Source organism: Manis pentadactyla, chromosome 1 (assembly GCF_030020395.1).
Source record: "Manis pentadactyla isolate mManPen7 chromosome 1, mManPen7.hap1, whole genome shotgun sequence".
NCBI classification, from domain to species: Eukaryota; Metazoa; Chordata; class Mammalia; order Pholidota; family Manidae; genus Manis; species Manis pentadactyla.
In genome coordinates this window covers 170,186,337-170,214,018 of record NC_080019.1, presented here as the reverse complement: position 1 = coordinate 170,214,018, position 27,682 = coordinate 170,186,337, and the positions used below count along the sequence as shown (strand labels likewise).

At 40.5% G+C, this 27,682-nt stretch overlaps 1 protein-coding gene across 8 annotated transcripts in view; it reads left to right on the top strand.

The window, feature by feature from the left end:
* ZBTB20 (zinc finger and BTB domain containing 20) overlaps positions 1-27,438 on the top strand; it is an 807,002-nt gene extending 779,564 nt beyond the window's left edge. For all 8 annotated transcript variants that reach the window (XM_057502832.1, XM_057502827.1, XM_057502849.1 and 5 more), the window contains one exon: positions 3,267-27,438. In XM_057502832.1, coding sequence (XP_057358815.1) covers positions 3,267-3,688 — 422 coding nt within the window. In that variant the 3' untranslated portion in view covers positions 3,689-27,438. The remainder of the gene's footprint in view (positions 1-3,266) is intronic.
* The last annotated feature ends 244 nt before the right edge of the window (positions 27,439-27,682 follow it).

Sequence of the window (27,682 nt, the reverse complement as noted above, 5' to 3'; positions counted from 1 at the left end):
GGGGTTAAGTAACATGCCCAAGCCACTCAGCCAAGGAAATGGGGTTCGTGCCCCTGTGTAGTCCTAAAAATGGATCATTTTAAAGTGAAGAGGGGCTTATATGATGCTCCCCCTCATACTACAAGTCTTGTGTCTGCTTTCTATTTCAAATCCCTTTCTAGCAAATCAGACTTGCCATTCCCGGCCATAACTCAGACCTGAAAAGCCATCTGCTGCCACTCATCTATCCTCTTCATTTCTCCACATTGGATGCAACAATCAATAGGCCACATACACATCATATATGATGTTGAAAGCCCTTTGGGGATCCCTATAAATAATATGCTGGCAGTAATGGGAAAGAAAAATATTAACATTTCTGTTGAGTGATATTATTTCAAATCCATACACATAGAAATGAAAGTTGCAGACACCTGAATAATGTGGATATGCACCCCACTGAGTAAGGCAGTTCCTGAATGCTATGCTCCCCAACAAAGCACCTTAATAATTATAGAGAGCACTTTCCTTTAAGGAGCTCCCAAGTGCTTTACAGACATATTTCCTCATTAACTATCATACCATTGTTCTATGGCAGGAGAGGGAACAGGATATTTTGCCCTATTTAAAATGTGGGGCTGCCACTGCATTGAGCGATTTGAGCAGGTTGCCCTCAGGTCCTGCGCTGACAAGGCCTGGACTCAATCCTCAGGGGCTGTGGGCCACAGTGGGCAGAAGGCCCCTGAGTCTGCAAAGGGCCATGGCAAGTGCTTGGTGCAGCTTCTCACACAGAAGAACGAATCCAGGGAGTCTTAGAAAGCTCAGAGTCACACAGATCATTAAAAGCTGGACCAATACTACATGCCTACAAACAGCATACATGTCTGTACTGTGGAGGGAAACATGACTACTAGGAAGAATCAATTTATAGCCCCAAAGGTATGAAAGCAAAAAGCCTTCAGTGATCTTGCCCAGAGGAAAACACACTAGAAGAAGGTGAAGGTTCCAAACAGCAAGGGCATTTTAACATAGAGTTTCAACCTCCTACCAGCCAGAATGCCCTCTGGAACTTAAGAAGGCACGCTGCCTACTAAAGGTGACTGGTGGACATGTTTTAAAAGATAAGTTGGACAGCCTATCATCACCTCTAGAAAGCATACTGAAATCATGAGGATGGCAAAGACCAGCTTGAGTCCCAAGCAAGACTTACGGCTGATAGAAATCTTTTGACTAAAAATAACATGCCTCTCTTAGGGAATCTCTCATTTTGGAAAAAAATGTACCTACATAAACATATTGCACACTGAACCCTTTGCTTAGAAACAATGAGGCTTCTCTAAATTCCTCCACGTCAGTCTAAAAGTGAAATTCTTCTCTTCTAGCCTTGAGCTCCCGTGAGTCATGCCGCCCCATCACCTCACGTCCTAGGGAGAATGACGGGAGAGGAAACCAGAAGAGAGTTGAGAGGAGAGGGAGCCAGGGCAAAATGGTTGAGAATAACTAAAGGAGAAAGAGTTCAAAGACCAATGAAACTGTTCAAGAAGTTTAGGGAATGATTCCTGAACAGAACAGTCATGTCTTACGATCATATGCTTCAAAACGCATCCCTTTATGTTTACAAACACAATGAAAAAGCTTTCTGATGAGATAAAGTTTCACAAAACAGATCATGAACATACGGTGCTAACACTGAGCCTGGCACATGATAAGCAGTCAATATGTGGTGATTGTTTTCACTGCCATTGTTACAAGACATGTCGAAACTTTCTGTTTCAAGACAGAAAAACTGGAGACACAGTCAAGGCACATATTTTATTTGAAAGTTAACTCAAATGTAAGAAATAGGTTTCCTACCCTGATGCATAGTCCAAATGTTGAACTATTACACTAGAGAGTTTCAAGTCATTGAGCTTGAGGCTGGGTTGTGGAAGAGCAGACAGGAGGACTTATTTCTCTGAGGTGGGTGCCTACATTGGGCAGCCAGTAATGAGGCAGGAGAGGTGGAAACACCAGATGTACATCATCTCACCTGTCAAGAGCAGAGCTGAGAACAAACAGCAGTAACAAAAACAAGTCTCTATTTATTCAAAGAGATGTTTCAGGTCCATGGGCATTGCTTCAGAAGAGTACTTCATGTGGTCATTTAGTAAAATTATTCTTACTTACCATACTGTTGTTCACAAGCTTGATCATTTGGCTTCTAAGCCAACAACATACCAAAGCAGTAAGCTGAGGAGAAAGGAGGGCTTCAGCCATAGACTGAGAACAAAGGAAGAAAAAGTGTTTTTAAAATTCACCTACGAGTCCAAAAAAAGCGTATGGAAGCATTTACTGGGGGAGTGGGGAGATGGATAGTTTTGCAATAAGAATGCCATGCAAGTATTCCCACACTACTCTTGGTGGTCTGCAAAGTGGTTTCATATGTATTTTATGTCAACACGAGCCCAGTGAGGTAAGTAGGACTGCGTACCTCAGAGGCATTTGGAGATTGGTCAGAGTGCCTTGGCTGGTGTTGGCTCCTGGATTTAAACAGGACCATTTTTGACTCTGAGATCATCTTGTCCACCACCTGCTCAGACTCCACACCAGACCTGGCCAATCTGCAGCTCAGTGCAGTTGAAACGGAATAGCCAACCAACTCTTTCAATTATATTTTAGAACGGTTTCTGTCTAAAGTATTTGCAGTTCAAAGTATAGCTCTTCAGAATGGCTTGTTCCTCTGTTGGCCAATACTTTGCAGACCTATAATCATGGCTTAAGTGCATTTAATAGACAGAATATTGGAAATAGAGACTTGACCCCAAAGGGCACGACTGTGTGACCACTGTTCTTAGTTCCCAAAGATCTTAGAAAACCCCATGTCTCCAAAGATCTTTCCTTTCTCTTATTTCTTATATTTAACTTTATCAAAGAACTCTAACATGGATTTGTTTAATCCCCTGATTATGACCCTGAAAATGACCCCCTTAAAGTAGCCCTGCCTTTTCCCCACAGAATGACTTTTGAGGACTTTTAGTGGGGGTACCTCGTAGCTTTCCAAGAGAGCCACTTTCTGGCATGAGGAAACGGAAACCTAGACTGTCCTGGCATCACCTGGAAGCAAGGCACCTCAGAACAGGAGAGGCCAGGAAGGACTGGATCTTCCCCATTGAGGGGAATCCATTAACCAGACATTTTTTTTAATTTTGCCATTTTTGTTTTTTTGTTGTCTTGCTTTTCTGTCTCTCCTTCCCCCTCCTCGCTGTGTCTCGCTCTGTCCTGCTCGCTCTCCCCGCCCACACCAACAGGCGAGAAGCCCCACCAGTGCAGCATCTGCTGGCGCTCCTTCTCCCTAAAGGATTACCTTATCAAGCACATGGTGACCCACACAGGGGTGAGGGCGTACCAGTGTAGCATCTGCAACAAGCGCTTCACCCAGAAGAGCTCTCTCAACGTGCACATGCGCCTCCACCGGGGGGAGAAGTCCTATGAGTGCTATATCTGCAAAAAGAAGTTCTCCCACAAGACCCTCCTGGAGCGACACGTGGCCCTGCACAGCGCCAGCAACGGGACCCCTCCCGCGGGTACACCCCCGGGTGCCCGCGCTGGCCCCCCTGGTGTGGTGGCCTGCACGGAGGGGACCACTTACGTCTGCTCCGTCTGTCCAGCAAAGTTTGACCAAATCGAGCAGTTCAACGACCACATGAGGATGCATGTGTCTGACGGATAAGTAGTACCTTTCTCTCTTTCTTATGAACAAAACAAAACAACAACAAAGAAACAAACAAACAAAAAAGCTATGGCACTAGAATTTAAGAAATGTTTTTGTTTCGTTTTTACTTTATGTTTTTGTTTTTGTTTCGTTTCATTTTGTACTACATGAAGAACTGTTTTTTGCCTGCTGGTACATTACATTTCCGGAGGCTCGGGTGACTAATAGTTTTCCCAGCTTCCCTCGGATGGTGGCCTTAAGGCCTGGTAGTGCTTCAAGAGGTCCACTGGTTGGATCTCTAGCTACTGGCCTCTAAATACAACCCTTCTTTACAAAAAAATCTTAAAAAAAAAAATTAAAAAAAAATTTTTTCACTTGTGAAGAGCACTACAAAAATATATAACAAAATCTAAAAGGCCTACTGTCTTTAAGTACACCGCTTGCAGTGTTTCAGTGGACATTTTCACAATTCTGGCCGCTTGGACTTCACAGTAACCAGTTAAAACTGTGGAATATCACTTCTGGTTGGAAACCCAGAGGAAAAGGCCCTGCTGTTTTCCACCTACCACACTGTCTGATTTCATAAAAGGGCTGTGGGGGTGGGAAGGGGCCGTGGGTTCGGTGGTGTGGGAAAGGTGAATGGCAGGCTTCTCCCCCAGATTCTGCTGGGGCCCACACACCCTGGCCCACCTCCTCCATATGCCCCTGTCAGCAGAAGCCAGGAAGACTCGGACAAGCATCAAGCAACAGTGGCTATCGTATTTATTCAGTGTCTTCGCTGAGCCACAGCCTCAGCACAATCAAGAGGGACTTTCATGAAAGGCAGGAATGCAGATTAAACAAAGATATCAGAGGTTTGCACCTACGTTTCTAGGTACAAGAGAAGGATTATTTCCAACAATCTTTGCAAAAAAAAAAAACAAAAAAAGTGTCAGGATATATTCTTGTGGAAGAGAAAAAGAAGAGAAATGGAGGGTGGGGGGAATAATAAAAAGTTCTTGAGGCTTTTTTAATTCAAAATTTTATAGAGGGGCAAAAGTGACGTTTACCAGATAGAATGCTGATTTTTTTAATATATTTACAACAGTATTTGTGTAAAAAAAAAACAAAAAAAAGTTGAGATTGTTAAAAGTAATTTTTCTTTTTCATTTTGGTTTTGCATACACTGCCACCAATCCCTTCTCTTTTATTTTATTTCACACACATATATATATTTTTTGGTAAGTCAAGACTGTTAAGGTTAGCGATACTGCTTCCAGATAGAAAGAATAAAAGGCAATTAAAGTTATATTTGAAAGAGAGGAAGGATATTTTCTTCATATTTTTTTTAATTTTTCTTAATTTTTATTATTTTAAGTATTGCCTGGGTTGATGAGGGCCTCTACGGCCAGCCCATCCCTGCTGTAATTTGAACTGCTGCTTTGTATTTCCATAGGTAGTACTTTGACTTTTAGCAAGCTTGAGTTGCTCCACTGAATATTTCTTTCCACCGATCCATTTAGAATTCTGTTCCTTTTCATGGGAGGGATGTCATCTTTCAGCAACAATTTTCTTGCTTCTCTAAAAACTCATTGGGACTTATGATTCTAGACTTTTCTATTACTGACTTTACTTTTTTTCTCTGATGAAACACTAGTGGTCTAGCGGTCTTGACAAGTGGGTTCTTCCTTTTGTGGTCAGCCGGGAGGGGTTGTTCACAACACCCACCGCCATACCTCCCTCACCCTTCACAACTACAGAGAGCGCCGTTATCAGAAGCCTGTCACAGATCAGGATGCCTTGATGCCCAAATTAGTTTCTTCCTTTCAAATATCACCTTCTGACTGTTTCCACCATGGTTGAGAGGGCTAAATTAAGACTGTTGTTCTTAGATGATTTATTAACCTTTGCTTTTTGGAAAGGCTTTCAAGAAATGAAAAATTTCCCAGATGCCAACATCCATCATTCAAAAGGCCACCAGCCCCCTGCGTCATCCTTGGGGCCACTCTCTCTTCCTAGCTGGGATTTCTCTCCTCAGTCCTGATCAAGGTATTGTCATAGAGGTTTTTCCACTGTAGACCATGTCCTGAAGGGATTCCAACTCAAATGTAGAAAAATTCTTAAGTCTATCAAAAACTCCAAAGGTGATTTCATGGCTGGGCATATTTTAGCACACTTCAGAGGAAAAGTAAATCTTTGAATAGAGCAGAATGCCCAATTACAATTTAAAGAAACAAGCAAAGAGAGTATTTTAGTTTCAAAATGTCTTTGCAACAAATGAGAAATCTTCCAAAGGAAGGAACTCTTTAATGACCCCATCAGTTTTACTCACATATTCTAGACATTGGTTAATAACTTGGATCTTTTCCGTGAGTTCTTGGTGATATTTAGTAGGGTTAGTGCGACTACAGTACATGTGAGTTTGTTCTGGTCCTGTGGCCCTCAGTTCAGTGAATGTTTTGCTGGAAGTGTTCATGTAGATTTGGATGGTTGACTGACTATTGGGTATCACCCGTCGTGATTTCTAAAGGGACTCCTGCCAAGAACTATGCGTCCAAAACTTACTTGTTTTAACAGTTGGTGAAGAATAACTTCAGAAATTTCAAAAGTCCATTTTCTCTTGCTGATTTTCTTTAAAAATAGCAATGTTGTAACACTCTAATATTTCCACTTACTACCAACAGAGGGAGCATTAGTTAATTAATCAAGTCATGGAATTGTTTTGAAATTTTGAAAAGCCATTCAACCCATGATATCAAAAAGAAAAAATTGGCATTAAGAAAAAAATGTTTTAATCTAGAGGAAAATGACATGAAATCACTCAGCATAAAGTTATAAATGAGAGAAGGCCAAAAGCCACTTTAAAATGTTTTAAATTATTCAACAGTAGCTATTTAAAATAGTGTTCTTATTCAAACCTTAACAAAGTAGACAACATTTATAGTACTGCCAGAAAAGTGGATCTTGAGTGCCGTTTGGGGCCACTTACTATCTGATTCTCAAATCTGAGGGAAACTTACTTGCCTAATGCTGCTTTGCCACATAAAAAGCTAGGCAATTAAGTTAAAAACCTTTTGTTAGGGAACATGTAGGGGAAGAAGTTCCAGTAGGGTTTGAAATCCTAATATTCATGCTTTCCCTTCAAATGAAGTATCTTTTTTAAAAATGGTGAGGATTCCCAAAGAATTCTTGGTGAGGTGATACGATCATTATAAAAAAGTGGGCCATCCAGGTTTGCATAGCGGTAGACTTTTTCTTACTGTATATATCTTCCTCCCAAACATCTCCCAATCTAACATCACTGGCAGATTGTTCTCTGGAGAAAGGAAGAGCTAGATTGTAGTGTAGAGCTAGATCCAGTCTAAGAGAGCAATGAACTTGCTGTGGGGCCATTACTATAATGTTTGGGCCTCTGAAAGGGCTGCTTTCCAAACTGGCCTGCATTTTAGAAAATAAACCTATCTGTACCTATTTCAAAAGGCTAGAGATGCTTTTCAATCCTTACCTTCGAATTAAATAATCACCAACGTCTTAGGAAATGAGGAAACATACTTTGCTTGAAGACTAGAGAACTAGCATGAATTTCTTTATCTTCTAACTTCAAATCCAACAGGCTTCATACACTCAGAACTTCATGCAAGGATGCTACAAGTGCTAAACAAAATTTTTTTCAGTAGCCAAGCTAAAAAAAAAGAATAGATAAAAATGAAAGCAAATGTTCCAGATTTAAGACTCTTAGGAGAAATACAGGGAACAAGAATTGGTAGGTTTTAGCAATTTATGATTTAAACCTCGATTAGCTGAACAAGAGAAAGGAAAAAAGTTAAAGGAAAGTATTTATCTCAAGATGTTTACATACTTCATGTAAAATAAAATTTCTTAGCACTAAAAACATTGGTAGCATTTCAGTATAGTGGATTTTCCCCCTAATTACATAATGCCAATATTTGTACCCAAAACGCACCCACATATAGCCTGAAAAAATATAGCCCTAAAAAAAGGAAGGAGATAGAATACATAGATCTGATACAAATCTACATATGAGAAATTGAGAAACAAAAAAATACATGAAGTGAAAATCAGTCTCTATATCAAGATATTTTTTCCTATGCATTTTAATTGAGTTGTTACCTTGAGCAGAAATAAGTTTTATAGACATTTTCCTCCCCAAATTCTAATGCTCTGAATCTGTGCCATGAGTAAGATTCCCTGCTCATGTTCCGCTGCAGTCCATTCTTCCCTCCCAAGCATCTTAGAGGTCACTGTAGCTCTTGGCCTTAAAAAGGCAGATTTGCTTTGGTTAAAAGTCATAGAGGTTTTATTTTGTATCATCCCAGTACACTATAAGGACCAAGAAAACCCTTTCCAACCCATGAACAGTTAGAATTTGTGTACTCTGCTATGAAGAGAGTAAAGGTTTCCTCTGGGTGTGTCTGTTGCACGTAAGTCCTAATGCCTTGACCTACATGTACTTCTGTCACACAAGCACACCAAGAATATGTGCCAGCCTAGGCCCCGAATCATTGTTTTCCCTCAGCACAGAAGTTGAAAATGAGATGTGCCCCTTATTAAATCCCTCAGGGCCCCGAGAGAACATAATAAAGGCTTGTGTCTAGTTGTGGCTCCTCCATAAAACTCCCAACACTGTTGCTCTGAGTTAAAGGGGTAAGGAAGTAGGTTTGGAGCCTTCCTCTGTTGCTGTAGAAGATGTTATTTAATTAGTTAGGGCTGAGAACAGAGGACATGTGATTCTGCAGCAAAGGTAACAGATCAGATATGCAGATCAGGGCCGCCTCTGCTGTAGCCCCCGAGGAAAAGGACCCGAAAGGAAGGTGCAGAGGAAAAGCAGACAACCTGAGATGCCCTTGGGATTTAGGATGAGGAAGCCTGCCCTTTCTGTTGTGACCTGACTCTTAAAAGAAATCTTCTGAAAGAATTGTTTAATTTAGTAAACGAGTTGAAGTCCGGGGTAATGGAAGCCCTGGGGGAGAGAACAAAGGGTTTGCAAAATGTATTCAGCACCCAATAATGTGAAACCGAAAAACATCCAATCACAACACGAGCAAGTTTGGCGAGAGGTTTAGAGAAACCTCTGGGCTTTTCCATGGGTAGGGTTGACAGACTCTCTTTTGAGTGATTTCTGGCTCTGAGAAACCTCTTTACTCACAAGAAAAGAACTTTATTTAAATGGCCAGTTTTGTCCCCCAGAGAAAGAAATTAACAAAATAAAATAGGACACTAAAGACAGAACCATGTGACTTGGTGACGAACAAAAGGAAGGGCATGCTAGGATTTCAATAGACCCCCTAATTCCATAGAAAAAACAAGGCAACCCAATGCCTCTCCATCTGCAGTGTGTTAAGAGCCCAGCCAATGGGCCTTTCTGAGGCTGGACACAACTCTCCAACTGGGACGGTGGCGGCTTCTTTCTCTTCTCTGTGTTTTCATGGAGAAAAGGGATGTTCTCTTAGGTGCCCAGGAAATAGATTACATGGAGCAAACTTTCAAAAGCAGTCTCTAGCCTGGTGCCGAGGCTGCACACAGAGACAAGGGGCACAGAAGAGCTGTTGCTTTAGAGAGAAAATGTTTTCCTATTCGCAAGGGCTGTCTGAGAATTGCCATTTCTGATACCACTTGAACTCTCCACAAGAAGGAAAGCTGTGGTGACTCACTGAGTGTTCTGGACCCCCAGAAGGTGGGAACTACTGACCCAAAGCATCGTTTCTAGGACTAGATATTAGGATGATTAGCCTAACCAAAATACCCCAGAGATTTTTCTAAGTCTCTGATCAGTTTTTTCTTCTTGAACACTGAATCCATAGCAGCCACATAAGCAGGTGTACATTAACAGATCCCAGAAGATGGTGTGAAACACAAGGGTTTGTTTCAATTGCTTTGCAGGGGAAGTATGTTTCACTGCAGGAGGGTTAAAAGTGCCCTGGGTGGAAACAGGAAATGTTGTCTTTCCACAGCACTGACCCAGATTCCAGTGGTTCTTCAGGCTTTCAGCCTGTGGCTCCATAAACGGAATGCTTTCAGACTAAAATCTAATCTGAAGTGACCTCTGTTAAAGTATTTTCACAAGAAGCCACTTAGAGGAAAGAATTATTACCTTAAATCAGAAAGCCCCGGGAAGCGGACAGAAGATAGAGAAATTGGAAGGGTGTGAAGACGTGGACATTTCTTGCTCTTTAATGGTTGCATTATCACAAAAATGAGCCCTATTCATAAATGAAGACGATGGAAACAGTGACTTTTTGAGGAGGTACCCAGCTTGCCTGGAGCTGGCTGCTCTCAGGAAGTGGCTGCTATTTCCTATTCTTTTTCAGTGGCCTAAGTCTGGGCTGGATATAAAACAGACATCACACTAGCTAAATAGTGAATCCCACAAGACAGGATCATAGGTACCTGGGATGCCACTTTTGATCATTTCCTTCACAGGGAGAACAATCTCAACAAGAAGCTTTCTTTCCCTGTACAGTGTGTATCACTAAGCTTTCTTTTTCTCGGTTTAGTGAGCATCTGGTTTGTCTGGTGGTTCTTTGTTTCAATGCAAATTCACAACTTTCAACTCTCCAATGATGGAGAATAATTTGTAGATCATAGGGATAATCTAACCACCATTATGGGAGTCCTGGCTTTTGAGATACCTAATTCAGGGGTAAAAAGTCCCCTAACTAGCCCTCTTTCAAATTCAGAGGTTTCCTTGTTTCAAAATGCCTAGCTGAGATTCTGATACACCCAAGATAGGAAAAAAAAAAAAAAAAAGTTAACCCCATAGGAGACACCTGTGTCTACTAATGTTGCAACAGCAATTTGTTCCTGCCCAGCAAAATCATTGCAGTTTGTATGTAGATTCTAGCCATGAAAGGGACTTAACCCATCTAGTTTGTCACAGCTGCTGTCCCAAATGTCTGTAAATGAGTATCGTTACACAGGTACACAGGCAAGGCGAGGTGCTCTCAGTGCAAAACTGTTCCACATTCATATTCGCCAGTGACAACAGGGTAGATTCTGGAATTTCTGATTAGTCAAAGGTCTCACATACCTTCTTCTGTTCTGTTGTCTTAGTTGGCACATCAGTGCTGTCCACGAGGTGTGCTGAGGCTTTAGGGCATTGTGAAGGGGCCCAACCGTCAGTCATTTTCTCCTTACCCCCTTCATGAGAAACTTGAATGTGCTTATGTGGAGTAGAGCGCACTTAACAAACTCTGCCCCTGTCCTGGGTTTACCGACGTGCATACATGTGTGTTTGCATGCTTACCAGTAGTCCTGGCAGGGAGGAGGGTGTGTGTCTCGAAGCACACACAGGCATTGGCCCTGGAGCATAGATACGGTTGCCTCTTCCCACCACTGTGCTCAAGACTTGTGGCTCCCTTCCCAGGAAGCAGTCACCTGCCCACTCTGTTGCTTTTTGTAGCATTTCAGAGTTGGGAGAAACAAAGGCAGCTTGTTGGATCCACAGCAAACCTACAGTGGCAGGCTGTTTTCCTCCCAAAGAAGGTAAAACAGAAGTACTCAACTGGCGAGCAGACAAGGGGGAGCAGCAGTCTGGGTCTCTTGCGGAGGAGGAAGCACTGAGGCCAGGCAGGCCTGTACGGACTTTGGCCTAAGCCAGCCCGAGGCTTAAAGGCCTCCATTCCTTTCCTCTATGCAACCCAGTGTGTGCACACGAACAGCCACCCACTTGTAAATTTTAATCCCAAACTGAAGATTCCCAATCCTGTCTACATCTGCAGGACATCATCGTGATTCACAGACTGTGTCTCCTGAAACCAATGTGGCCTTTGCCGAAGTCTTTCCAGGAGTGAGTTGTTTACCATGTCTAGCAAACCAATAGACTCGAGGGAATAGTTTTTGGAACTCTCTACAAATGCATGGCTCTTGCCCATCTCTAATGTGAGAGTAGAATGCCATTCTTGTGTACAATCCTGAACAAATGGCCCTGGCTCTCATAGTTGACTCTGAAAGGTGGCCTGGAAACAGTTGGGATTCAGCTTTTTCACTCCCATGCCCTTCTTTTTCTAGATGGTTTATTATTTTTTATGACATGTAGATTATTTCTGCTAATTTACAGAATTCAGAGGACATTTTCTTTCCTCTTCTATTTTGGTGACTTTCCGCCTCCCCCCTTAAGTAAGGCTACTTACAGTTGCAATCTTTTTGTTGTTACTATTTTTAAAAATGTATATTGTCTTTCTATATCCAAAAGAAGTCTGTGACTGTAACCATAGGTATTTCTTTTTACTGGAAAAAAAAAATGATTTTGTCTTTTTTTAATTAACAGTTCTAGTGACTTTGTGGAATATGAGTTACTATTTAGGTATGCTTACTTAAGTACAGTACACTACATTGCAGTATTTCTGAAAGCTAGAACATACACATTATATATAACAAGTTTATATTGAAATATATATTACATTATATTCATTTTAACTTTGGAATTCTGCCTATGACATGAGTTGATTGAAATATTGTTTCTTTGCATTTATCACCCATCACCAACCCGCTGCAGTTAATCTGGTGCATTTAATAATAATCATTACTGCTCTAGTTTGCTTTTTATACTATCAGCTTCAGTATTGTCTTTATAGGATTATAGATTTTTTTTTAAGAGCTCAGACTTAACACATGTAGGAAAGTGAAAACTTAACTTTTAAGAGAATGGTTCTTTTTTTTTTTTTTTTGGTGTGGCCAATACAAAGAGGTTCATATTCAAAGTGATCTTGTTTAGCTGACCCTCTCAGTTTCTGAAGAACAAAAGAAGTGCATATGAATGTATCTGTGATTTTCCCCTCTCGGACTGTCACTGTCTATATTTGAATTTAAAAATATGACCAGGGGGCTACTTACCCTATATGGTCCAACCAACAATTAGAGGCTGCATTTGAAAGAAAGGGCTGCTCCTCTGAGAAGCTTAGGGCAGTGAAATGCCTATTGTCTCAACTTGTCCCTAACTCTGATTTTAATACTGTTTTTTTATTGACTACTGTCTGTTTTTAATATGCTTATGATAATTTTAACTAGTCTTCAGTCCTTCCCTGGAGGCAGTTTGGCAATAGAATACTCATTTTCCTAAGAGATTTTTAAAATAAAACCAGAGTTTGAGGAACTTTTTCATGACAGAAGCTGATGGAAATAGAACTCAGAAATATGTATCTCATTTCTCAGTCTGCTGAATCCATAAAATGGTGGCTCGTGGTTATCTGGCCCTCAGTATCTCCATTTGCCTGTTAATGTGGGGGTTTGTTGCCTTTCTTCTTTGATCAGGCCATCATGGAAATTTCAGAAATTAGGCATCTTGTCTTCCTAGCAAGAAATATTTTCAAATAGTATCTTCAGATAAAGAGTTTCCTCAGCTTTCCCCAGCTACTCAACCTAATGCTGGAAAACTCCACAGCTGGTTAACCTTACATCCATCCTGGGTGCCTAAAGCCAGTCTCATTCTCTTGGTTCTATATTCAGGACGAAAGGAAAACGTGTTCATTATCCCCAGTGTGAAAACCCTCCCACACTGGACCAAAATTAATGCTTCTCAATGTAAATAACACCAATTCCTAGCCTGCATCTTTCCTAGTATGTTTTTATTTTCAAATCCCATCCCATTCAACTGTGCCCCTGCCCAAGTCCCTCCCCACCCTCCTTACCCCCTCAGTGCCCTCCACTTGTGAAGTCCGGTACTCACTAAGAACTCGCTCCTCCAGTCTACTTTGAAAGGGCTAACTTATATCGAATCTAATAGCAAAATTATCAATTTGTTTCTCCCGTATTGCCTTGACAATATGTATGTCAACTAAATACATCTCAACAGGACAGACATAATTGTACAGAAGGCAGTGGGGCTGTTCCTCTTCCAAGGGATCAGGTAATACCCAACTTGTACCAACTTTATTCTTCTCCTCTTTTCTCTTCCTAACCCTTTCCCTTTATTTCTTGTTTCTCTCTAAGACTACTTTAAACCTCTTATTGCAGAAGTTATCAATATACTTTTGAGAGTGGGAGGCCCTGAGTCACAGTTTTAAATGTCAACTGTACTAGCTGAGGTCATTAATTCCTTTCACCTTTACATTTGGCCAAAGATAAAGAGAAAAATATTTTCTGGTTTTTTTTTTTCTTTAAATACCACAGTGTTCAAATTCCTGATATGAGTAGACCATTTCTGAGGGAGAAAAAAAAGTCATCAATGTCGATTATTTCAATTCCTGCAAATATTTAGCTGAATGACGTATTTACCAGGTATTAGATTTATAGAAATCTAACAGAAGGGATACCATTTCAAAATAATCCTGGCAACTGCTCCAGCATTATTGAGCTCTTCTACAACAAGGAAAGCTTCTTCCACTCAAACACATTATAAGAAGCAGGAAGAATTTTTTTCATTTATTACCTTTTAAAAAAATAATTCTTTATTGATTTAGGACGTTAAGCAGTTTACTAAGAGATGAAAATATCTATAAAGTTTTTAAAGTGTCTACTTTGCAACCAGCTCTCTTTAAAATGTAAACTTAACATGTGTTTAAATAAAAGAATAAAAGAGTTGGAAAAATACTTGAAAGACCATGTAATACATTCCTTAGTATCTAATATTCACCAGATAATCTGACCATCTTATTTCAATGAGTTACAACTGTCTGGCTGCCAGATCATTGCCCTAAAGACTGATACCACTCTATATCTGTCCCTTTACAGGATGATCATAACCTGATCTTAACAGCAACTCTGTAGTAGTCTTTCCTAGCCCAACACTCTTGCATTGCCGTTCGTCTCCTATGAGGACAGATTCTGTGGCATATAGAGTGTTACCTGGTTCTGTGTGTGCAGGGGTATCCTTTCATTTCTTGCGTTACCCACTGACAAACAGAATCAATGTTTAATATCAGAAATCTATTCTTAATTTGGCTTGAGGCCTGACCCAGCTTTCATCTTAATCAAACCAGCTAATAACATTAGCTCCCACTGCAGACAGCAGTGAGGTAAAGAGAGGGTTCAAAAGCCTTCCTGAATCACACCTCTAGTAGGAAATCAACACTTCTCAAAGTCAGTATTTATGATGCTTAAGAGTGCGATCACTCCGTTTGTTCTCCTAATCAATCCTATCTCCTTCTCTTCCTTTGTCCATTCGGACTCCATCTTTTTTTAAAGTACTCTCCTCAAAAGTACTCTTCTCAGACATTGGATTCTGAAGAAATAAAAGACTCTCTTTTAAATCCTAAATACTATCATTTAAGTGCAGTGTGGAGGAGGAGAGGATCTAGTTCTGATAGGTCCCATCTGGTCCAGCAAGGATTTCTCCGGGATGCTTTCTTGACCTTGTTCCTTTTAGTTCCCCGAGAAGAGTTCTAGCCCTGATATTCAGGATTTCTCACCACAACCTCTGCATTAGTCCAGTTTAATGTCTAAATCCTGTTTACTATTCTAGAGACTCCAGGATGTGAATTTCTTGTTGCTTACAAGCCTCCTGCTTTTCTAAGCTGACACCTGTCAGGAGCACCAATCGCCCTAACAGTAACTAATGCAGCAAAATAATGGTCAAAACCATTATAGTATGTATTTGGAAGGACAAGAAGGGATTTCTTTCTTCTTCTCCCCCATAAAAAGCTTGCTTCCTTCCCTCCCCCTTCCCACCACAGTGTATTTCAGAAAGTCTGCATCTCATTTTACAGTTACTTAGTTTTAGGATTTGCAAATATAGCTTAGGAAATGTTCTGAGATTGAGGCTGGTAGCAAACCAGTTTATTTTCTGCACTGGACTTTAGGACAAGTGTGCACAGATGCAATTCCTTCAAAGAAAGTGAAACTAACATAGTAAAGCAAAGGGATAATACTTTTACACATTAAAACAGTTGTTTGCTATCTGTAAACCTTGATTTAAACATAATTATTAGTTTTTAGAAACCTGAAACTGGAGGAATGTGTATTTTAGTAGAGTTTGTTTGTTGATTTGCTTGTTTTCCTTTGTCTCTTTCTTCTCAATATAGTGAAAGGTTTTGATCCTTCAGTTTGATACGGTCCATGGCCATAAACATCAGTCACATGAACTCCCACCCTTACCATCCTCCTTTCCCCCTTAGAATGAAGAGCCTTCCATTCTACTATTCATGAGTCTTTTCTCCATGAAAATCTTTTCTTCCTTTTCAAGTAGCACTTGACAGCTTTGAGAAGAGAAATTCTCTCTGCATTTTCAGGGTAAAAGAGTTAAAATAAAAACTATTCCTTGAGAAAGAAACCCTATTTACCTAAACTAACCAGTCTGGGGCCAAAGAATGGGAATTGATGTCAGATGAAGGTCATGCATTTTACACTACAAATCCTTATTGCTTCCTCAAGGTGTTGCAGTAAGGCTAGGAATTAATTAATTTAAAGAAAAACTTATTTGGATATTTCTTATTAATATCTAGTGCAGAATACCCAGGAAAGAAAAAACAGAATGCTCCTAAAATGTCAAAATCAGTAGATTTATAGGTTTCTACAATTGTTCCAATTTATTTTCTATTCATTTCAAAATTGTACATGTTCGTGAGATCTTAAAAAGAGAAACATCTGCTTCTCCATCACTTCTTATCTCCCACACCTGGCACTGGAAGCAATAGTCACAGAGGGAGATCAGCACTGCATTGCCAATCTGTCACCCACCCATATCCCCCACCCCCAAGACAGGGAAAGAAAAACCCAATTAGAAACTTTTAAAAAGGAAATTGTAGGGCTTCATTTGAAAGCATACTGTTTTCAACTCAATTTACAGATAGCCTGACAACCTTTTTATAACCTGTCTTTTGTGCTATATTTTGCATTCTTGCACAATCTTTAAAATAATTGCAATGTTAACTAAGTGAACAGAGGAAAAGCAAAGAGGAGAGACAGGACAATGTGACAGGACTAAATCTGATACAGTTCTGGATTCCTAAGGCCAGTTCTCAGGGTCACCAGATAAAGTTAATGCCACTCATCCTTTGCCGTTCATGCCCATCCTCACTATTACAGTCCTGAGAATTAGTAAGATAACCTCACTTCTTTGTGACTTAAGACTTCTTTTAATAACTATCAAACCCATGTAAGAGAAACTGTAGAAACCCTTGACTGCTCCTATGCCTAATTTTCTCTCCAGAGCATATGCAGAGAGATAACTGAAAATAAAATAATGGTTCAAATTTGATACAAGATTTAGACATAATCTAGACGCTTTGTGTACATTCACTGCCAAAGGGTTCTTTGAAAAATATATCTAGTCAACTCTTCTCCTGCTCTCCTTGGGACCAACTTTGATTTGGAACCATCTCTTAAGTAGTTTTGCAGGAGGAAATTTTCAAAGGCATAGTCAACAGTTAAATTGCTTCCTTCATCCCACTGATTTGAACCTCAGTTTTCTTGAGGGGCCTATTGAGATACAAATTAAGGGTAACTTTCATATTCCTAACTAACATTGTTTTTTGCACTATTGTTGAAAGAATTGTGGTTTTCAGAATAAATGAAAGCAGGGTCTCTTCATCATGGCAAACAAAGTCAAGAAGTTGATAGTATAGAGAAAATCTATAGTAACTTTACGTTTGAAAGTAGTTTGAGGGTGCTGACTCCACTATGCCAAACGCCTGTTTCAATAATCTATTCTACACTAAGTATTGAGTCTCCTAAGACTTCCAGCATGCATGTGTGGTGGGTATGAGCGGACAGACAGATTTACATTTGGAGAGTGGAGACCCAGACAAAATGAAGGGATCGATTCTTGAGGATTATCAACTGCAAAGCATTTCTCTAGAATCACTCAATACTACAGTATCCCAAACCAATTCCAGATTAATCTTAAATGAGAAGTAGGCTCCATAAGATGTCCTACTATGAATGTTTTTTTTCTTACAGAATAATACAAGAAGAGGTACAATGCAGACTCTTTAATTTTGATGTAATAATTCATTTTTATATTTAATAGTTGTACTTTTTATGTGAGTGTGCTGTTGAGCTATTTGTACCAATTTTCAATCATCCTGAGAGGGGCCTTGCGAATTTCTGTGTATGTGTATGTAGATCTGTATTTATGTGTGGTCAGAAAAAAAAAGTGGGTAGGAGAGGAAGGAGGGGAGGGAGAGGGTGGTCAGTGTAAAGAAGTGAGTGCTTCTAGTGTCCCTATTTATGTTAGGTAAGGTGGCTGCTGCCTGCAGCCCTAGAAGAATAGCTGATTGCACTATTCAAAAATAAGAGCCCAGCACTGTTAAATTTAGGGTCATATCTTGGGAAACAGGAAAGCTTTATCTTTTTCTGTACTCATTCCCTTTAGCACCGGAGCCATTTGACATGATGAAAACCATTCAATAAAAACCACTACTGACCTTTGCATTAAATAGCTATTTTCCTTTTCTAAATACTACCCCTGGTTTCAACTCACCTACTTTCCTTTATTTTCTGCCTACAGACTTAACGTTTTAAAACAATAACACATAGGTGCGTGCTAGTTATTTCTCTCCTTTGAGCTGAAACCAACAGGGGCAATGCAAGAGATGACTGGCTTACAGAAGCGTGAGGTCAAGACTGAATTCCCCACTTCGTGGCACTGGTAACCTTTAGTCAGAGCTGTTTAGGAGTTGAGCTTGGGTCTGTTGTAGAGCTTTTTTTTTTTTTTTTTGCACTAAATATGACTGCACTGCACTGCACTACTGAGATGTCCTGACGTATGCCAGGGGAGTGTGTGAGGGGGGTGGGGGAGAAGGAGGCAAGTTAGGAAACTAGAAGCATCACAAACATGGAGGGTTATTTCCATCGTGTGTTTGGTCTTAGCAGAGTTGGTGAGAATCTGGGAAATCTGCTAACTCTTGATCAGGCCTAGAAACTGCCGTGCTGCTAGCATCTGTTTTGTTTTTCAAAGAAGCTGTGTCAGTACAGTAGATTGAAGACGGTAAGGGGAAGTTCACCATGGTTGTCTCCAGCTAGGCTTTCAGGAAGAGGTGTGACGGTGAAGCAGCCCACCTCGGCCTGCGCCGGCCAGCCCTCTGCTCATGCGCATTCCAGCGTGGCAGCCTACCGTGGTATGTCCTCCTTCCCAGCAAAATCTGACCTTGTCCCTAGTGGAGATAGCCTCTCAGCCTGAGCATGCTTTTCCATCCCTGGGTAAACCTAGATCAGGCGAACCAAAGAGGAAGGCCAGGCAGGTGGTGAAATCCTTTAAGATGGCAGTAAGGGAACAGTGCAATAAACACTGAAAACCAGTGAGGTGAAAGCTTTGTTTTGAAACAAGCTAGGCCAACTTTGAGACCGAAGGAAGGGTGGCAGGATCGATCAGAGCCTACTTACTAGCTGCTCCGTCATAGACTATCTTAATTAAGCAGAACACCTTAACAGTGCCTAAAAGTTTAGTTTTGAAGTTGTTGGGTTTTTTTCAATTTTTCTCTTCTGGATTTATTTTTATTGCCTTTTTAAATCTTACAAGTAGTTGAGTTTGACAGCTTTTTAGTGACTATGAATAAAAGAATCTTGCACCACAGAAAAAGCAATAGATTGTGTAGGAACTAAGAACCGAAGAGTGAAGATGCTGAAGGACTAATCCAGAATCCAAGGCGACAGCGTGGAAGACTGGTTCAGTAAGAAAGGGTCACAACCCGTGCAAACGGCTGGTGTTGGATTTCTCTGAATGTTACCACAATGTGGGGGCAGCCATTCAGAAGACTCTCAGTTGAGGCCCCTTTCCTAGGATTCAACATCAATATCTCATTCTCTCTCCTCCTTAGCATCCATCCAAGTCTCCTATTACAAGTTAAAAAATTTTTTAAGGAAGCTGTCAGCCTTGCTAGTCAGAAAAACCCCATCTCAAGCTCTCAGAACTAACACAAGCAATCCCTTAAGCACTCAAAGCATTATCTCAGTTTTAAATAAGAAACTCTAAATTCAGAGCTCTTAATAGGTACTTACAGATGTGTGTTGGGTAAGCACTAAGAGGATATTGACTGCACCAAACCAAAGCTTAGAAAGAAATAACTGACCTTTTAAAATATGTTCCCATTAACTGTCCTAGGAGACTTCACTCGAGGCTTTGGGAAAACAACTCCTTCCTTGAAACTTGCAGACCCACTCCAGTTATGTCACCAAAGATTTTAATCCCTGGAGCTTAATCTCCTCTCTCCCAGACAAAAGTAATATAACAAGCTCAAGGGATATGCTTCAGTGGTCAAGGGATGACCCTTTGATTTTCATTCTCTTCACAATACTTATAGGTGACTTGCTAGAGGTGCTACTGAACTGTCTTTTTGACTTAGGGTTTGGTCAGAGGTTTAAAAAAATAGGGACAAAATAAATAATAGTACCTGACACTGAAAACTAGTCTTATTAGAGTCATGACCTGGAGACTGATGGAGAGAAAGAAACTTCCACGGGAGAGAGTGAGCTCAGTCAGTTAGAACCAAACAAGGACCGTAGGGAAATGCGGGCCAGCACGGACACAGAGTGCTCTGCATGGCCAGAGCCAACAGCAGTGGCAAGTGGGGGAGTCAGACACCTGGCCAATGAATTCAAGTACTGAAAAAGCCACGGTCTGGGTTTCATAGTGGTTGCTGGAGTGGTTAAGGTGTCCATGCCCACGGCAAGGAAAATGCTGAGGCTGATGTGTTGTGATGGTGCCTTTCTTGTGGTGGTGAGTACGAGATTAATAATTTGTCTGGTTAGGCTCTCCTGGACCATTGCCCCCAGTTTTTGGAGGCGGTCTGAAGGGATAGTCCTCACTTAGGATGAAGGAACAGGATATTGCTCCTGGAATGATGTGATTTGATGATATTTGCACTAGATTCTAAACTCTACTTTAAACTGGAGCAACTGAATGAGAGAAAAACCAAGGATAGTTCAAAGTTAAAAGAAACCAAAAGCAGTATTTTGTGATTAATGCCATTTCTTCTTCTTTTTTTCTGGAAGTAAACTTCATACTTGTTGATTACCAAGCTCAACTCTTGTCAATTCTTTTCCTTCCCATTTTTTCCCACACTGAAGCATCAGTGTGGATTAACCATCTGATAGGAATGGTTAATGTTAAGGACCTCTGTCAGTATAACTTTGCCCCCCTACTCTGCTTCATCAGGGCATGGGGCAGTGGGGCAGGGATCCTCCAGGGCCAGCCAGCTCCTACGAAGGCCAAATAGCACAGATAGCAGACAGAGAGCTGAGCTGACACAGATTTGCTCAGAGGACACTGGGGTCTGTAGCTAATCCTAAAGGGTGCTCGGAAAAAGAAGCAAAACAGTGTGAGGAAGAAACAAAGGCAGGCGGCACCCAAAGGTTGCCCAGTTCTCATTCCTTTCTTTTTCCCACCTTACCTCCATGTCCTCTCTGTCAGAATTATCTTTCATCTCATGTATTAGATGTCACCAGAAGAATGATTTGGTTCCTTGGTTTCTCTCTTTATCAGTGAGCTGGGAACTCCTCCCAAACTAAAACCAGACACCACCAGCGTCTCCCCTGTGGCCCACCAGTTTCTCAAACGCTTGTACCTGGTCTTGACTGGGCAACTAAAAAAGCTGGGGAGCTTTGGTGGGCTCAACCGCCTGTCCATTTTATTTTCATTTTGTTTCCATTTCCATTTGATTTTGAGTGATCCTATGGAACGGTGGAGATCACTGGAAGGATTTGGAGGTTGCAATTCTAGGGCACAGCTTGTCAGGAGTTTGTATTACCCAAAATATATCTTTCTACACCTGTTTTCAGTTTAACCTGTTGCCCTGATTATAATTTCTATTATATTTGTGGTTATTTTTATAAGAATAGAGTCCATTTACTATGTCTATTTGAGTACTTTTTTTCTATTCTCCCCACATGGATGCAGTACCAACCTGTTAATGAAATATCTTTTTATTATATTATTAATATGTAATTCTACTGTAGACCAAAAATATAAAAACAAATTTGTTCATTTTAAAGATATAAAGAACTAGTGAGTAAAAGATTAAGAGTTGAAGGAAAAGACAGAAGAGCAGTGGTTAACTATGTTGAGTTAGAAATCTAAGAGTAGCCTTACCTATTTTTTAACCAGTGCTTGCCAATCATACCATAGTTGGGATTATATAGTCTTGGCTCCTTCATGCTTATGTTCTTTAATTCTTGTTTGTCTGTTTGTTTTTCTTTGATGTAATTGAGGTTGCACATCATGCTATTTTTGGCAATGCCTAATTTTATTATATTGTACTTTAATCAGTCATTTCCTTTAGAAGGATGGGGAAAGGTTTTATTTCTTCTTTTAATTTAAAATTTGTTTAATGCACTGGAAATAAAATTGGACACATTTCACTGTTTAGAAAAATCAGAAACAAAACAGAACAAAAACCACAAAGAAAAAACCAGCAACCAAGTAAGCAACAGGAAAAAAAAAAGCTATGAAAAGAAATCTACATATACGTAATACACATACAAAATATATCCCACATGGAAGAGAAATACCATCAAATAAGAAAAAAAGATGTCATTTAAGCTACAATGCTGAAAATTTCAAAGAAATCTGGGTTCAGTGGGGATGGAGAAATAGGGCATTCCTTTGAGACCTAGATCTGGTCATTGTCCCCGTTAATGCCCACACATGTGAAAAGCGGGAGAGGTGACTGTGAGGAAATAACCCCAGCCTTCCTCATACCATTGGAGGGCTCCATTGCCTTTTATCCTATGCTGGAGCTCCATTCTGAGGGGGAAAAAAGTGCAATGAGAAAGTGTAGAGGCATGTGTACAGAACATAGGTGGACACGGTTTAGTGTCTGCCCATGTACTACTTCACATGTTTCTTTTCTCCATGAGGACTTGCCACAGTTAGTCCTGCGACCTGAGAGACTGTAAATGACTCATGTGAACATCCCCTAAAGCTAAAGGACTTTTTGACTCCTACCTGATCTCCCTTCTTGAACATTCCCAGATACCAACAGAGCCAGCTAACCTGTGCAAATGCACAAGGAAAGGAAAGAGACACCCTTTTCTCAGCCCACTGGCTTTATCATTTAACGTTTGCTGGGTTTTTCTGGTTTTGTTTTGTTTTAGCAAAGGGGTGGGAGAGGATGTACCTTCACAATCCTAATACAGTAATTGTTTTGCATCTTCCATGTTTTATGCAAAAACAAACATTTAAATCAATATATAATTGTACCCTAGACTGAAAGTTAATGTTTAGGAGAGGAAAAAAAAAATTGTTGGAAGTTTTTCTACATTTTTTTGTGAAGAATCTTTTTTGGAAAGGAAGGATACATATTTTTGTTGTGTAATAATTTTCTATTTTTGAATGCATTTTATTGGTACAAGACTGTTTTTTTGGTGAAGACATTATTTAAAAAAAAAAAAAGAAAAAAACTAATCGAAAAGTTTGCCCTTAAGGATATGCTGCAGTTTTGAGGTTAAAAAAAATAACTGATTCAAGATGCGTGTTAAAAGTTGGGATTATATTGTTGTTTTTTGTAATTGTTACAAGAAGAAGTTTGTACCCACTGCTGTTTATTTTGTTTCAGATGAGTAACTAAAGGGATTGTTCTTGTTTTATTCTTTTTTTAGAGAAAAAAAAGCTATTTATGAAATGTCAAAAACACTGGACTGTGAGTTTAAGTGTGGAAGCATTTTACCACCCTGTGTCTTCGACCAGTTATGGGAAACCCCTTTTCTCTTCCCCCCTCCCCCGCCCCGTCTTAGCCTTGCCAAATGAATAAAACCTAACAGCTGTCAGATGATCTAAGCCACTGAAACCCTGCTTTAATTTTTACGGTTCAAAAAAGTCAGAAAACCAAAGTTAAATTTGTTTCTGAAATCCCACTGTCCGTAGTCCTTTTTTGTATGACACAGCCCCTCGGCTCAGCCTCTCCATCTTAGATCATTGCCTTCATAAGGACCGGGGGCCAACTCGGGTGCAAAGAAAGGCATCAAGGTGGTGAGCCTGACCTCTGAGATCTCAGGGAGTCAACGTGAGTGGGACTTCAGCCTCTCTGTGGGCAACCGCTCGGCCCCATCCTGCGGCAGGGCTGCCCCAGGAGCACGCTGCTTATGCCACCCGAGCAGAGAGCCTCCTGTGGCCTCCCCCCTGGGCTTCTAAGCCCCTCCTTACCATGGTCTCCAGAATGGCTTTGCCTTTCTCAGAGCCCACATTCCATTCCATGGATGGGGCAGGGGAGGAGGGATCTGGCTGAAAGAAATGGCTGGGGGAGCAGTGAAGGCCCTCCCAGCACTGGAGGTAGGGCAAGGCCCAGCACGTGAGGGATCTTGCCTGCCTTGTCTTTGGTTCTGTGGACTGTCCATCCAGCTGCTCACTGTGAAGATGGAGAGGCAGAGTGCCTGAAGGCTGTTCAATAGCTTTTCCGTATTTTTTTCAACATGGAAAATATAATTTTTAAAAACTGTGATTTTTTAAAAAATCATTTGGCTGGAGGGAAGGGAAAAGGGAAACACCAAAAGCTGTAACATGATTAACTGGAGATATTTAACTGGGGGCACTTTCTAGACCAAGACAAACGAATTCCACTCTGGACCCTAAAGCAGCCCAATCTGGAGACTGTCAATGACAGAAAGCTGAAGAGAGGCCTCCATTTCCTCCTTTCTCCTTTCTTCTCTCTGTCTCAGAATGCTCTCCTGTCTTCCTTCTCCAGCTTCCTTGGACTACTGCCCCAAAGGCCCTTGGACTCCCATCTCATGTGTGTGCACACGCACACACGTGCCGTGCACACACAAACTTACAAAATGCATTGTTCTTAAGGATTGTGGGACCGAATAAAATCATGTGCCTTCATTTTTCCTTTTATAGGTAGATGAACCTCTTTTTTTTTACACTATTTTTTAAAAAGGGGGAGGTTGAGGTGTTAATGCAGGACTTGGGCATCGTTTGAGAAGTAATTTTTGTTTAACACATTCCCCCTGAACATGAAACACAAACATTTCAATCCCCTCACAATGCTTCCTGGACATTTAGGGCCTAAAATAACCAGATACGTGACAGCCTAAACCCATCTGATTTAGAGCAATTCCTGAAAATTCTATCTCCTAGACTTATTTGATTTTTTTAATCAAAAATAAGGCGAGCAACGGCAAGCAGCCTTGTTCTCCCGATTTGGTGCTTTTGCATGTGGCGTGGGGTGGGCGTGGGGGGGGGGAGTGGGCGTGTTAGACAAAGGGTGCACTCCTAAAGATCTCTGGTGCTGAAGGGTCTCGAGATCCTTCCAGAGACTGCATTTGACACATTTTAGTACACACAAATGAATGGTATCACATGCAATATTTTAATGGAGCGATGGGAGAGGCTCTTTGAAACGGGATTTTGCATCTTTTTGTAACATTTTGATTTCTCTGGTGCCTTATTCCTACTCGATGCTGGCACTCACATACCCACAGGGAGCCGACACGGAAGTCAGCCTCGGGAGCAGGCAGGGCTTGAGCACGCGGGAGCGAGGGGAGGTTGGTGTCAGTGGGTGGGGAAGGGACGAGATGGCGTGTCCCAAGCAGGAACTGCACAAGTCCACACAAAGTTAGCAATTTCGACCTGCCAACACATCGCAAACTCATCCTTCCTCATCTGAGCTTTCCTTCCTTCTTCCTCTTCTGCTCCGCCTCCTCCTAAAGGTGCTGCTGCTAAGGTGCCCGGAGTCCAGAATGCCCAGTCGTCACTCAGGCACAGGCCTGGCACTGCCACATCAGCCCCCCAGGCATGAGCAGACCCAGATTTCTCTTGCTTGGGGCTGAGAACTGTCAAATTCTTCTCATAAAAAATATATTCCAAGAAATCAGTCAATTACAGTTATTCTGCATTAAAAATGCACTTTAAAAAATAAATTAAAGCTCCAGACTGTTCAAAATGTATAGAAGGAGCAGGGGAAAGATAAACATGTGCTAGTGTCTGAACCCAGTTCAGTTTATCTCCAGTTGAAACAATATACACTCTATTATGTATAAATGTATACACACTCCCTATATATATATCCAGATATATATAGTGTATATATTATACATGTATAGGTGTGTAAATGTGCATATATACACACATGCACACAACAAAATCAGATGCTCATTACAAATCCAGATGCTACACAAACAGCAGCAGAGGAAACAAGGTTGGACTCTTGGAACAGATCACAAAAAATAAAAACAGCCACTTGCAGTGACTTTGGTCATTTCTGTATGTTCACAAGGAATGGATTGTAACAAAGAAAAAAGGAACAGTGTTAGAGAAAGAGAAAGAATGGGCGAAACCATCTTGATCCAATGGGAATGCAGTAATGTTCTATACCATTTTATCTGTTATTTATTTTAGTCATATTGATTTAATTTGAGTTTTTGGCTATTTAACATTTTTTTTCATTCAAGTGATCCACAACAAACTGAATAAAACTACAGTGAAAGCCCTTTTCAATGGAAGATGTCAGAAATCTCAAAACCCTTGGCCTGGCTCAGAACTACCATGTACAAATCAGTACTCTCTTAACGTCTGAAATAGAAACTGAAAAAAAAACTTTTTTGAAGCACCTTAATGTGGTCATCCATTCAAGGAGTGGGTGCCACTTTTTTCTTTGAGCACCTTATTGACGTGTTTTGCTATCTGCTGTCTTTCTGTTACCTGTTGGCTGAATGGCTGGCTATTAACATACACAAGTGCACAGACCAGAAAGCTGGGCATGTGTGTTCTCAGTGATGTTTATTGTGGTGACTGCTGAAAGGTGAATCCATTTCCTAATTTTCCCGCCACAGTGTTGTGATAAGATTCGAAGAAAACCCTATTCCCTGCACAGAAATGTTTCTTATCACATTGTATCTTAGTATGGAAAGGAATATGGTCCCTTTTTTGCAATCGCTACTGTACACACACACATGAGTGCACACGCACGCACACACACATACATATTCATTTGTCCAAGTGGAATTTTCAATGTCTGTGTGGGTGACACTGTTCATGCAGTTTCTATTCCCCAGTGAATTCTGAATGGAGGGCAACTTTTCTAACTAGATTGTCTTTCCAGACTGAAAACTTCGGAATTGGGGAAGAGTTTGGAAAGAGGGAGAGGCGAACAAAAAGCTTTAAATTGAAATAATAATTTCCCAACAAGAACCTGGGTTCAATGACTGCATAGACTATACCTTCCTATCTTTGCAGGTGGGCATGGAACACTGCATTTACCAATCTGTGTACCATATAACCCCATGTATGCACACACACACATCCATCCATCCATCCATCAATATAGACATGGTTTGGGATGAGCAGGTCAATAGTTTTGAGAGGGAGTTTGTTCCTTTTTTTTCCTCATTATACTCTTAAATTGTTGTCAGTTATCAAACAAACAAAAAATTGTTTTGAAAAACCTTGCATACGCCTTTTCTATCAAGTGCTTTAAAATATAGACTAAATACACACATCCTGCCAGTTTTTTCTTACAGTGACAGTATCCTTACCTGCCATTTAATATTAGCCTCGTATTTTTCTCACGTATATTTACCTGTGACTTGTATTTGTTATTTAAACAGGAAAAAAACATTCAAAAAAAGAAAAATTAACTGTAGCGCTTCATTATACTATTATATTATTATTATTATTGTGACATTTTGGAATACTGTGAAGTTTTATCTCTTGCATATACTTTATACGGAAGTATTACGCCTTAAAAATACGAAAATAAATTTTACAAGGTTTCTGTTTTGTGTGGAAGAGTAATTGATGTTGCTAAGAATGATGTTTGTTTTTTGGGGTTTTGTTGTTTTTTTTTAAATGTTACCAGCACTTTTTTTGTAAGTTTCACTTTCCGAGGTATTGTACAAGTTCACACTGTTTGTGAAGTTTGAATATGAAGGAATAATTAAAAAAAAAACTCTTCTCTTGGTTTCCTAGTGTGTCTTCTTTATGCTGTGGCAGTGTTTCTGCTTCAGACAGCTCTCCACATTCTTTCATACATTGTGATTTAGGTCTAGCCTGAGAGCATCTAAATTGAGGATTATACCTAAAAGGCCAGAAAAATTCTCAACATATCATTCCCCTTGATAAAAGAGTGAGAATTCTGATACTGAAATCACTTTGGGCAACTGTAAAACTAATGGGTGTTTTTTTTCTCTCTCCTGTCCACACCT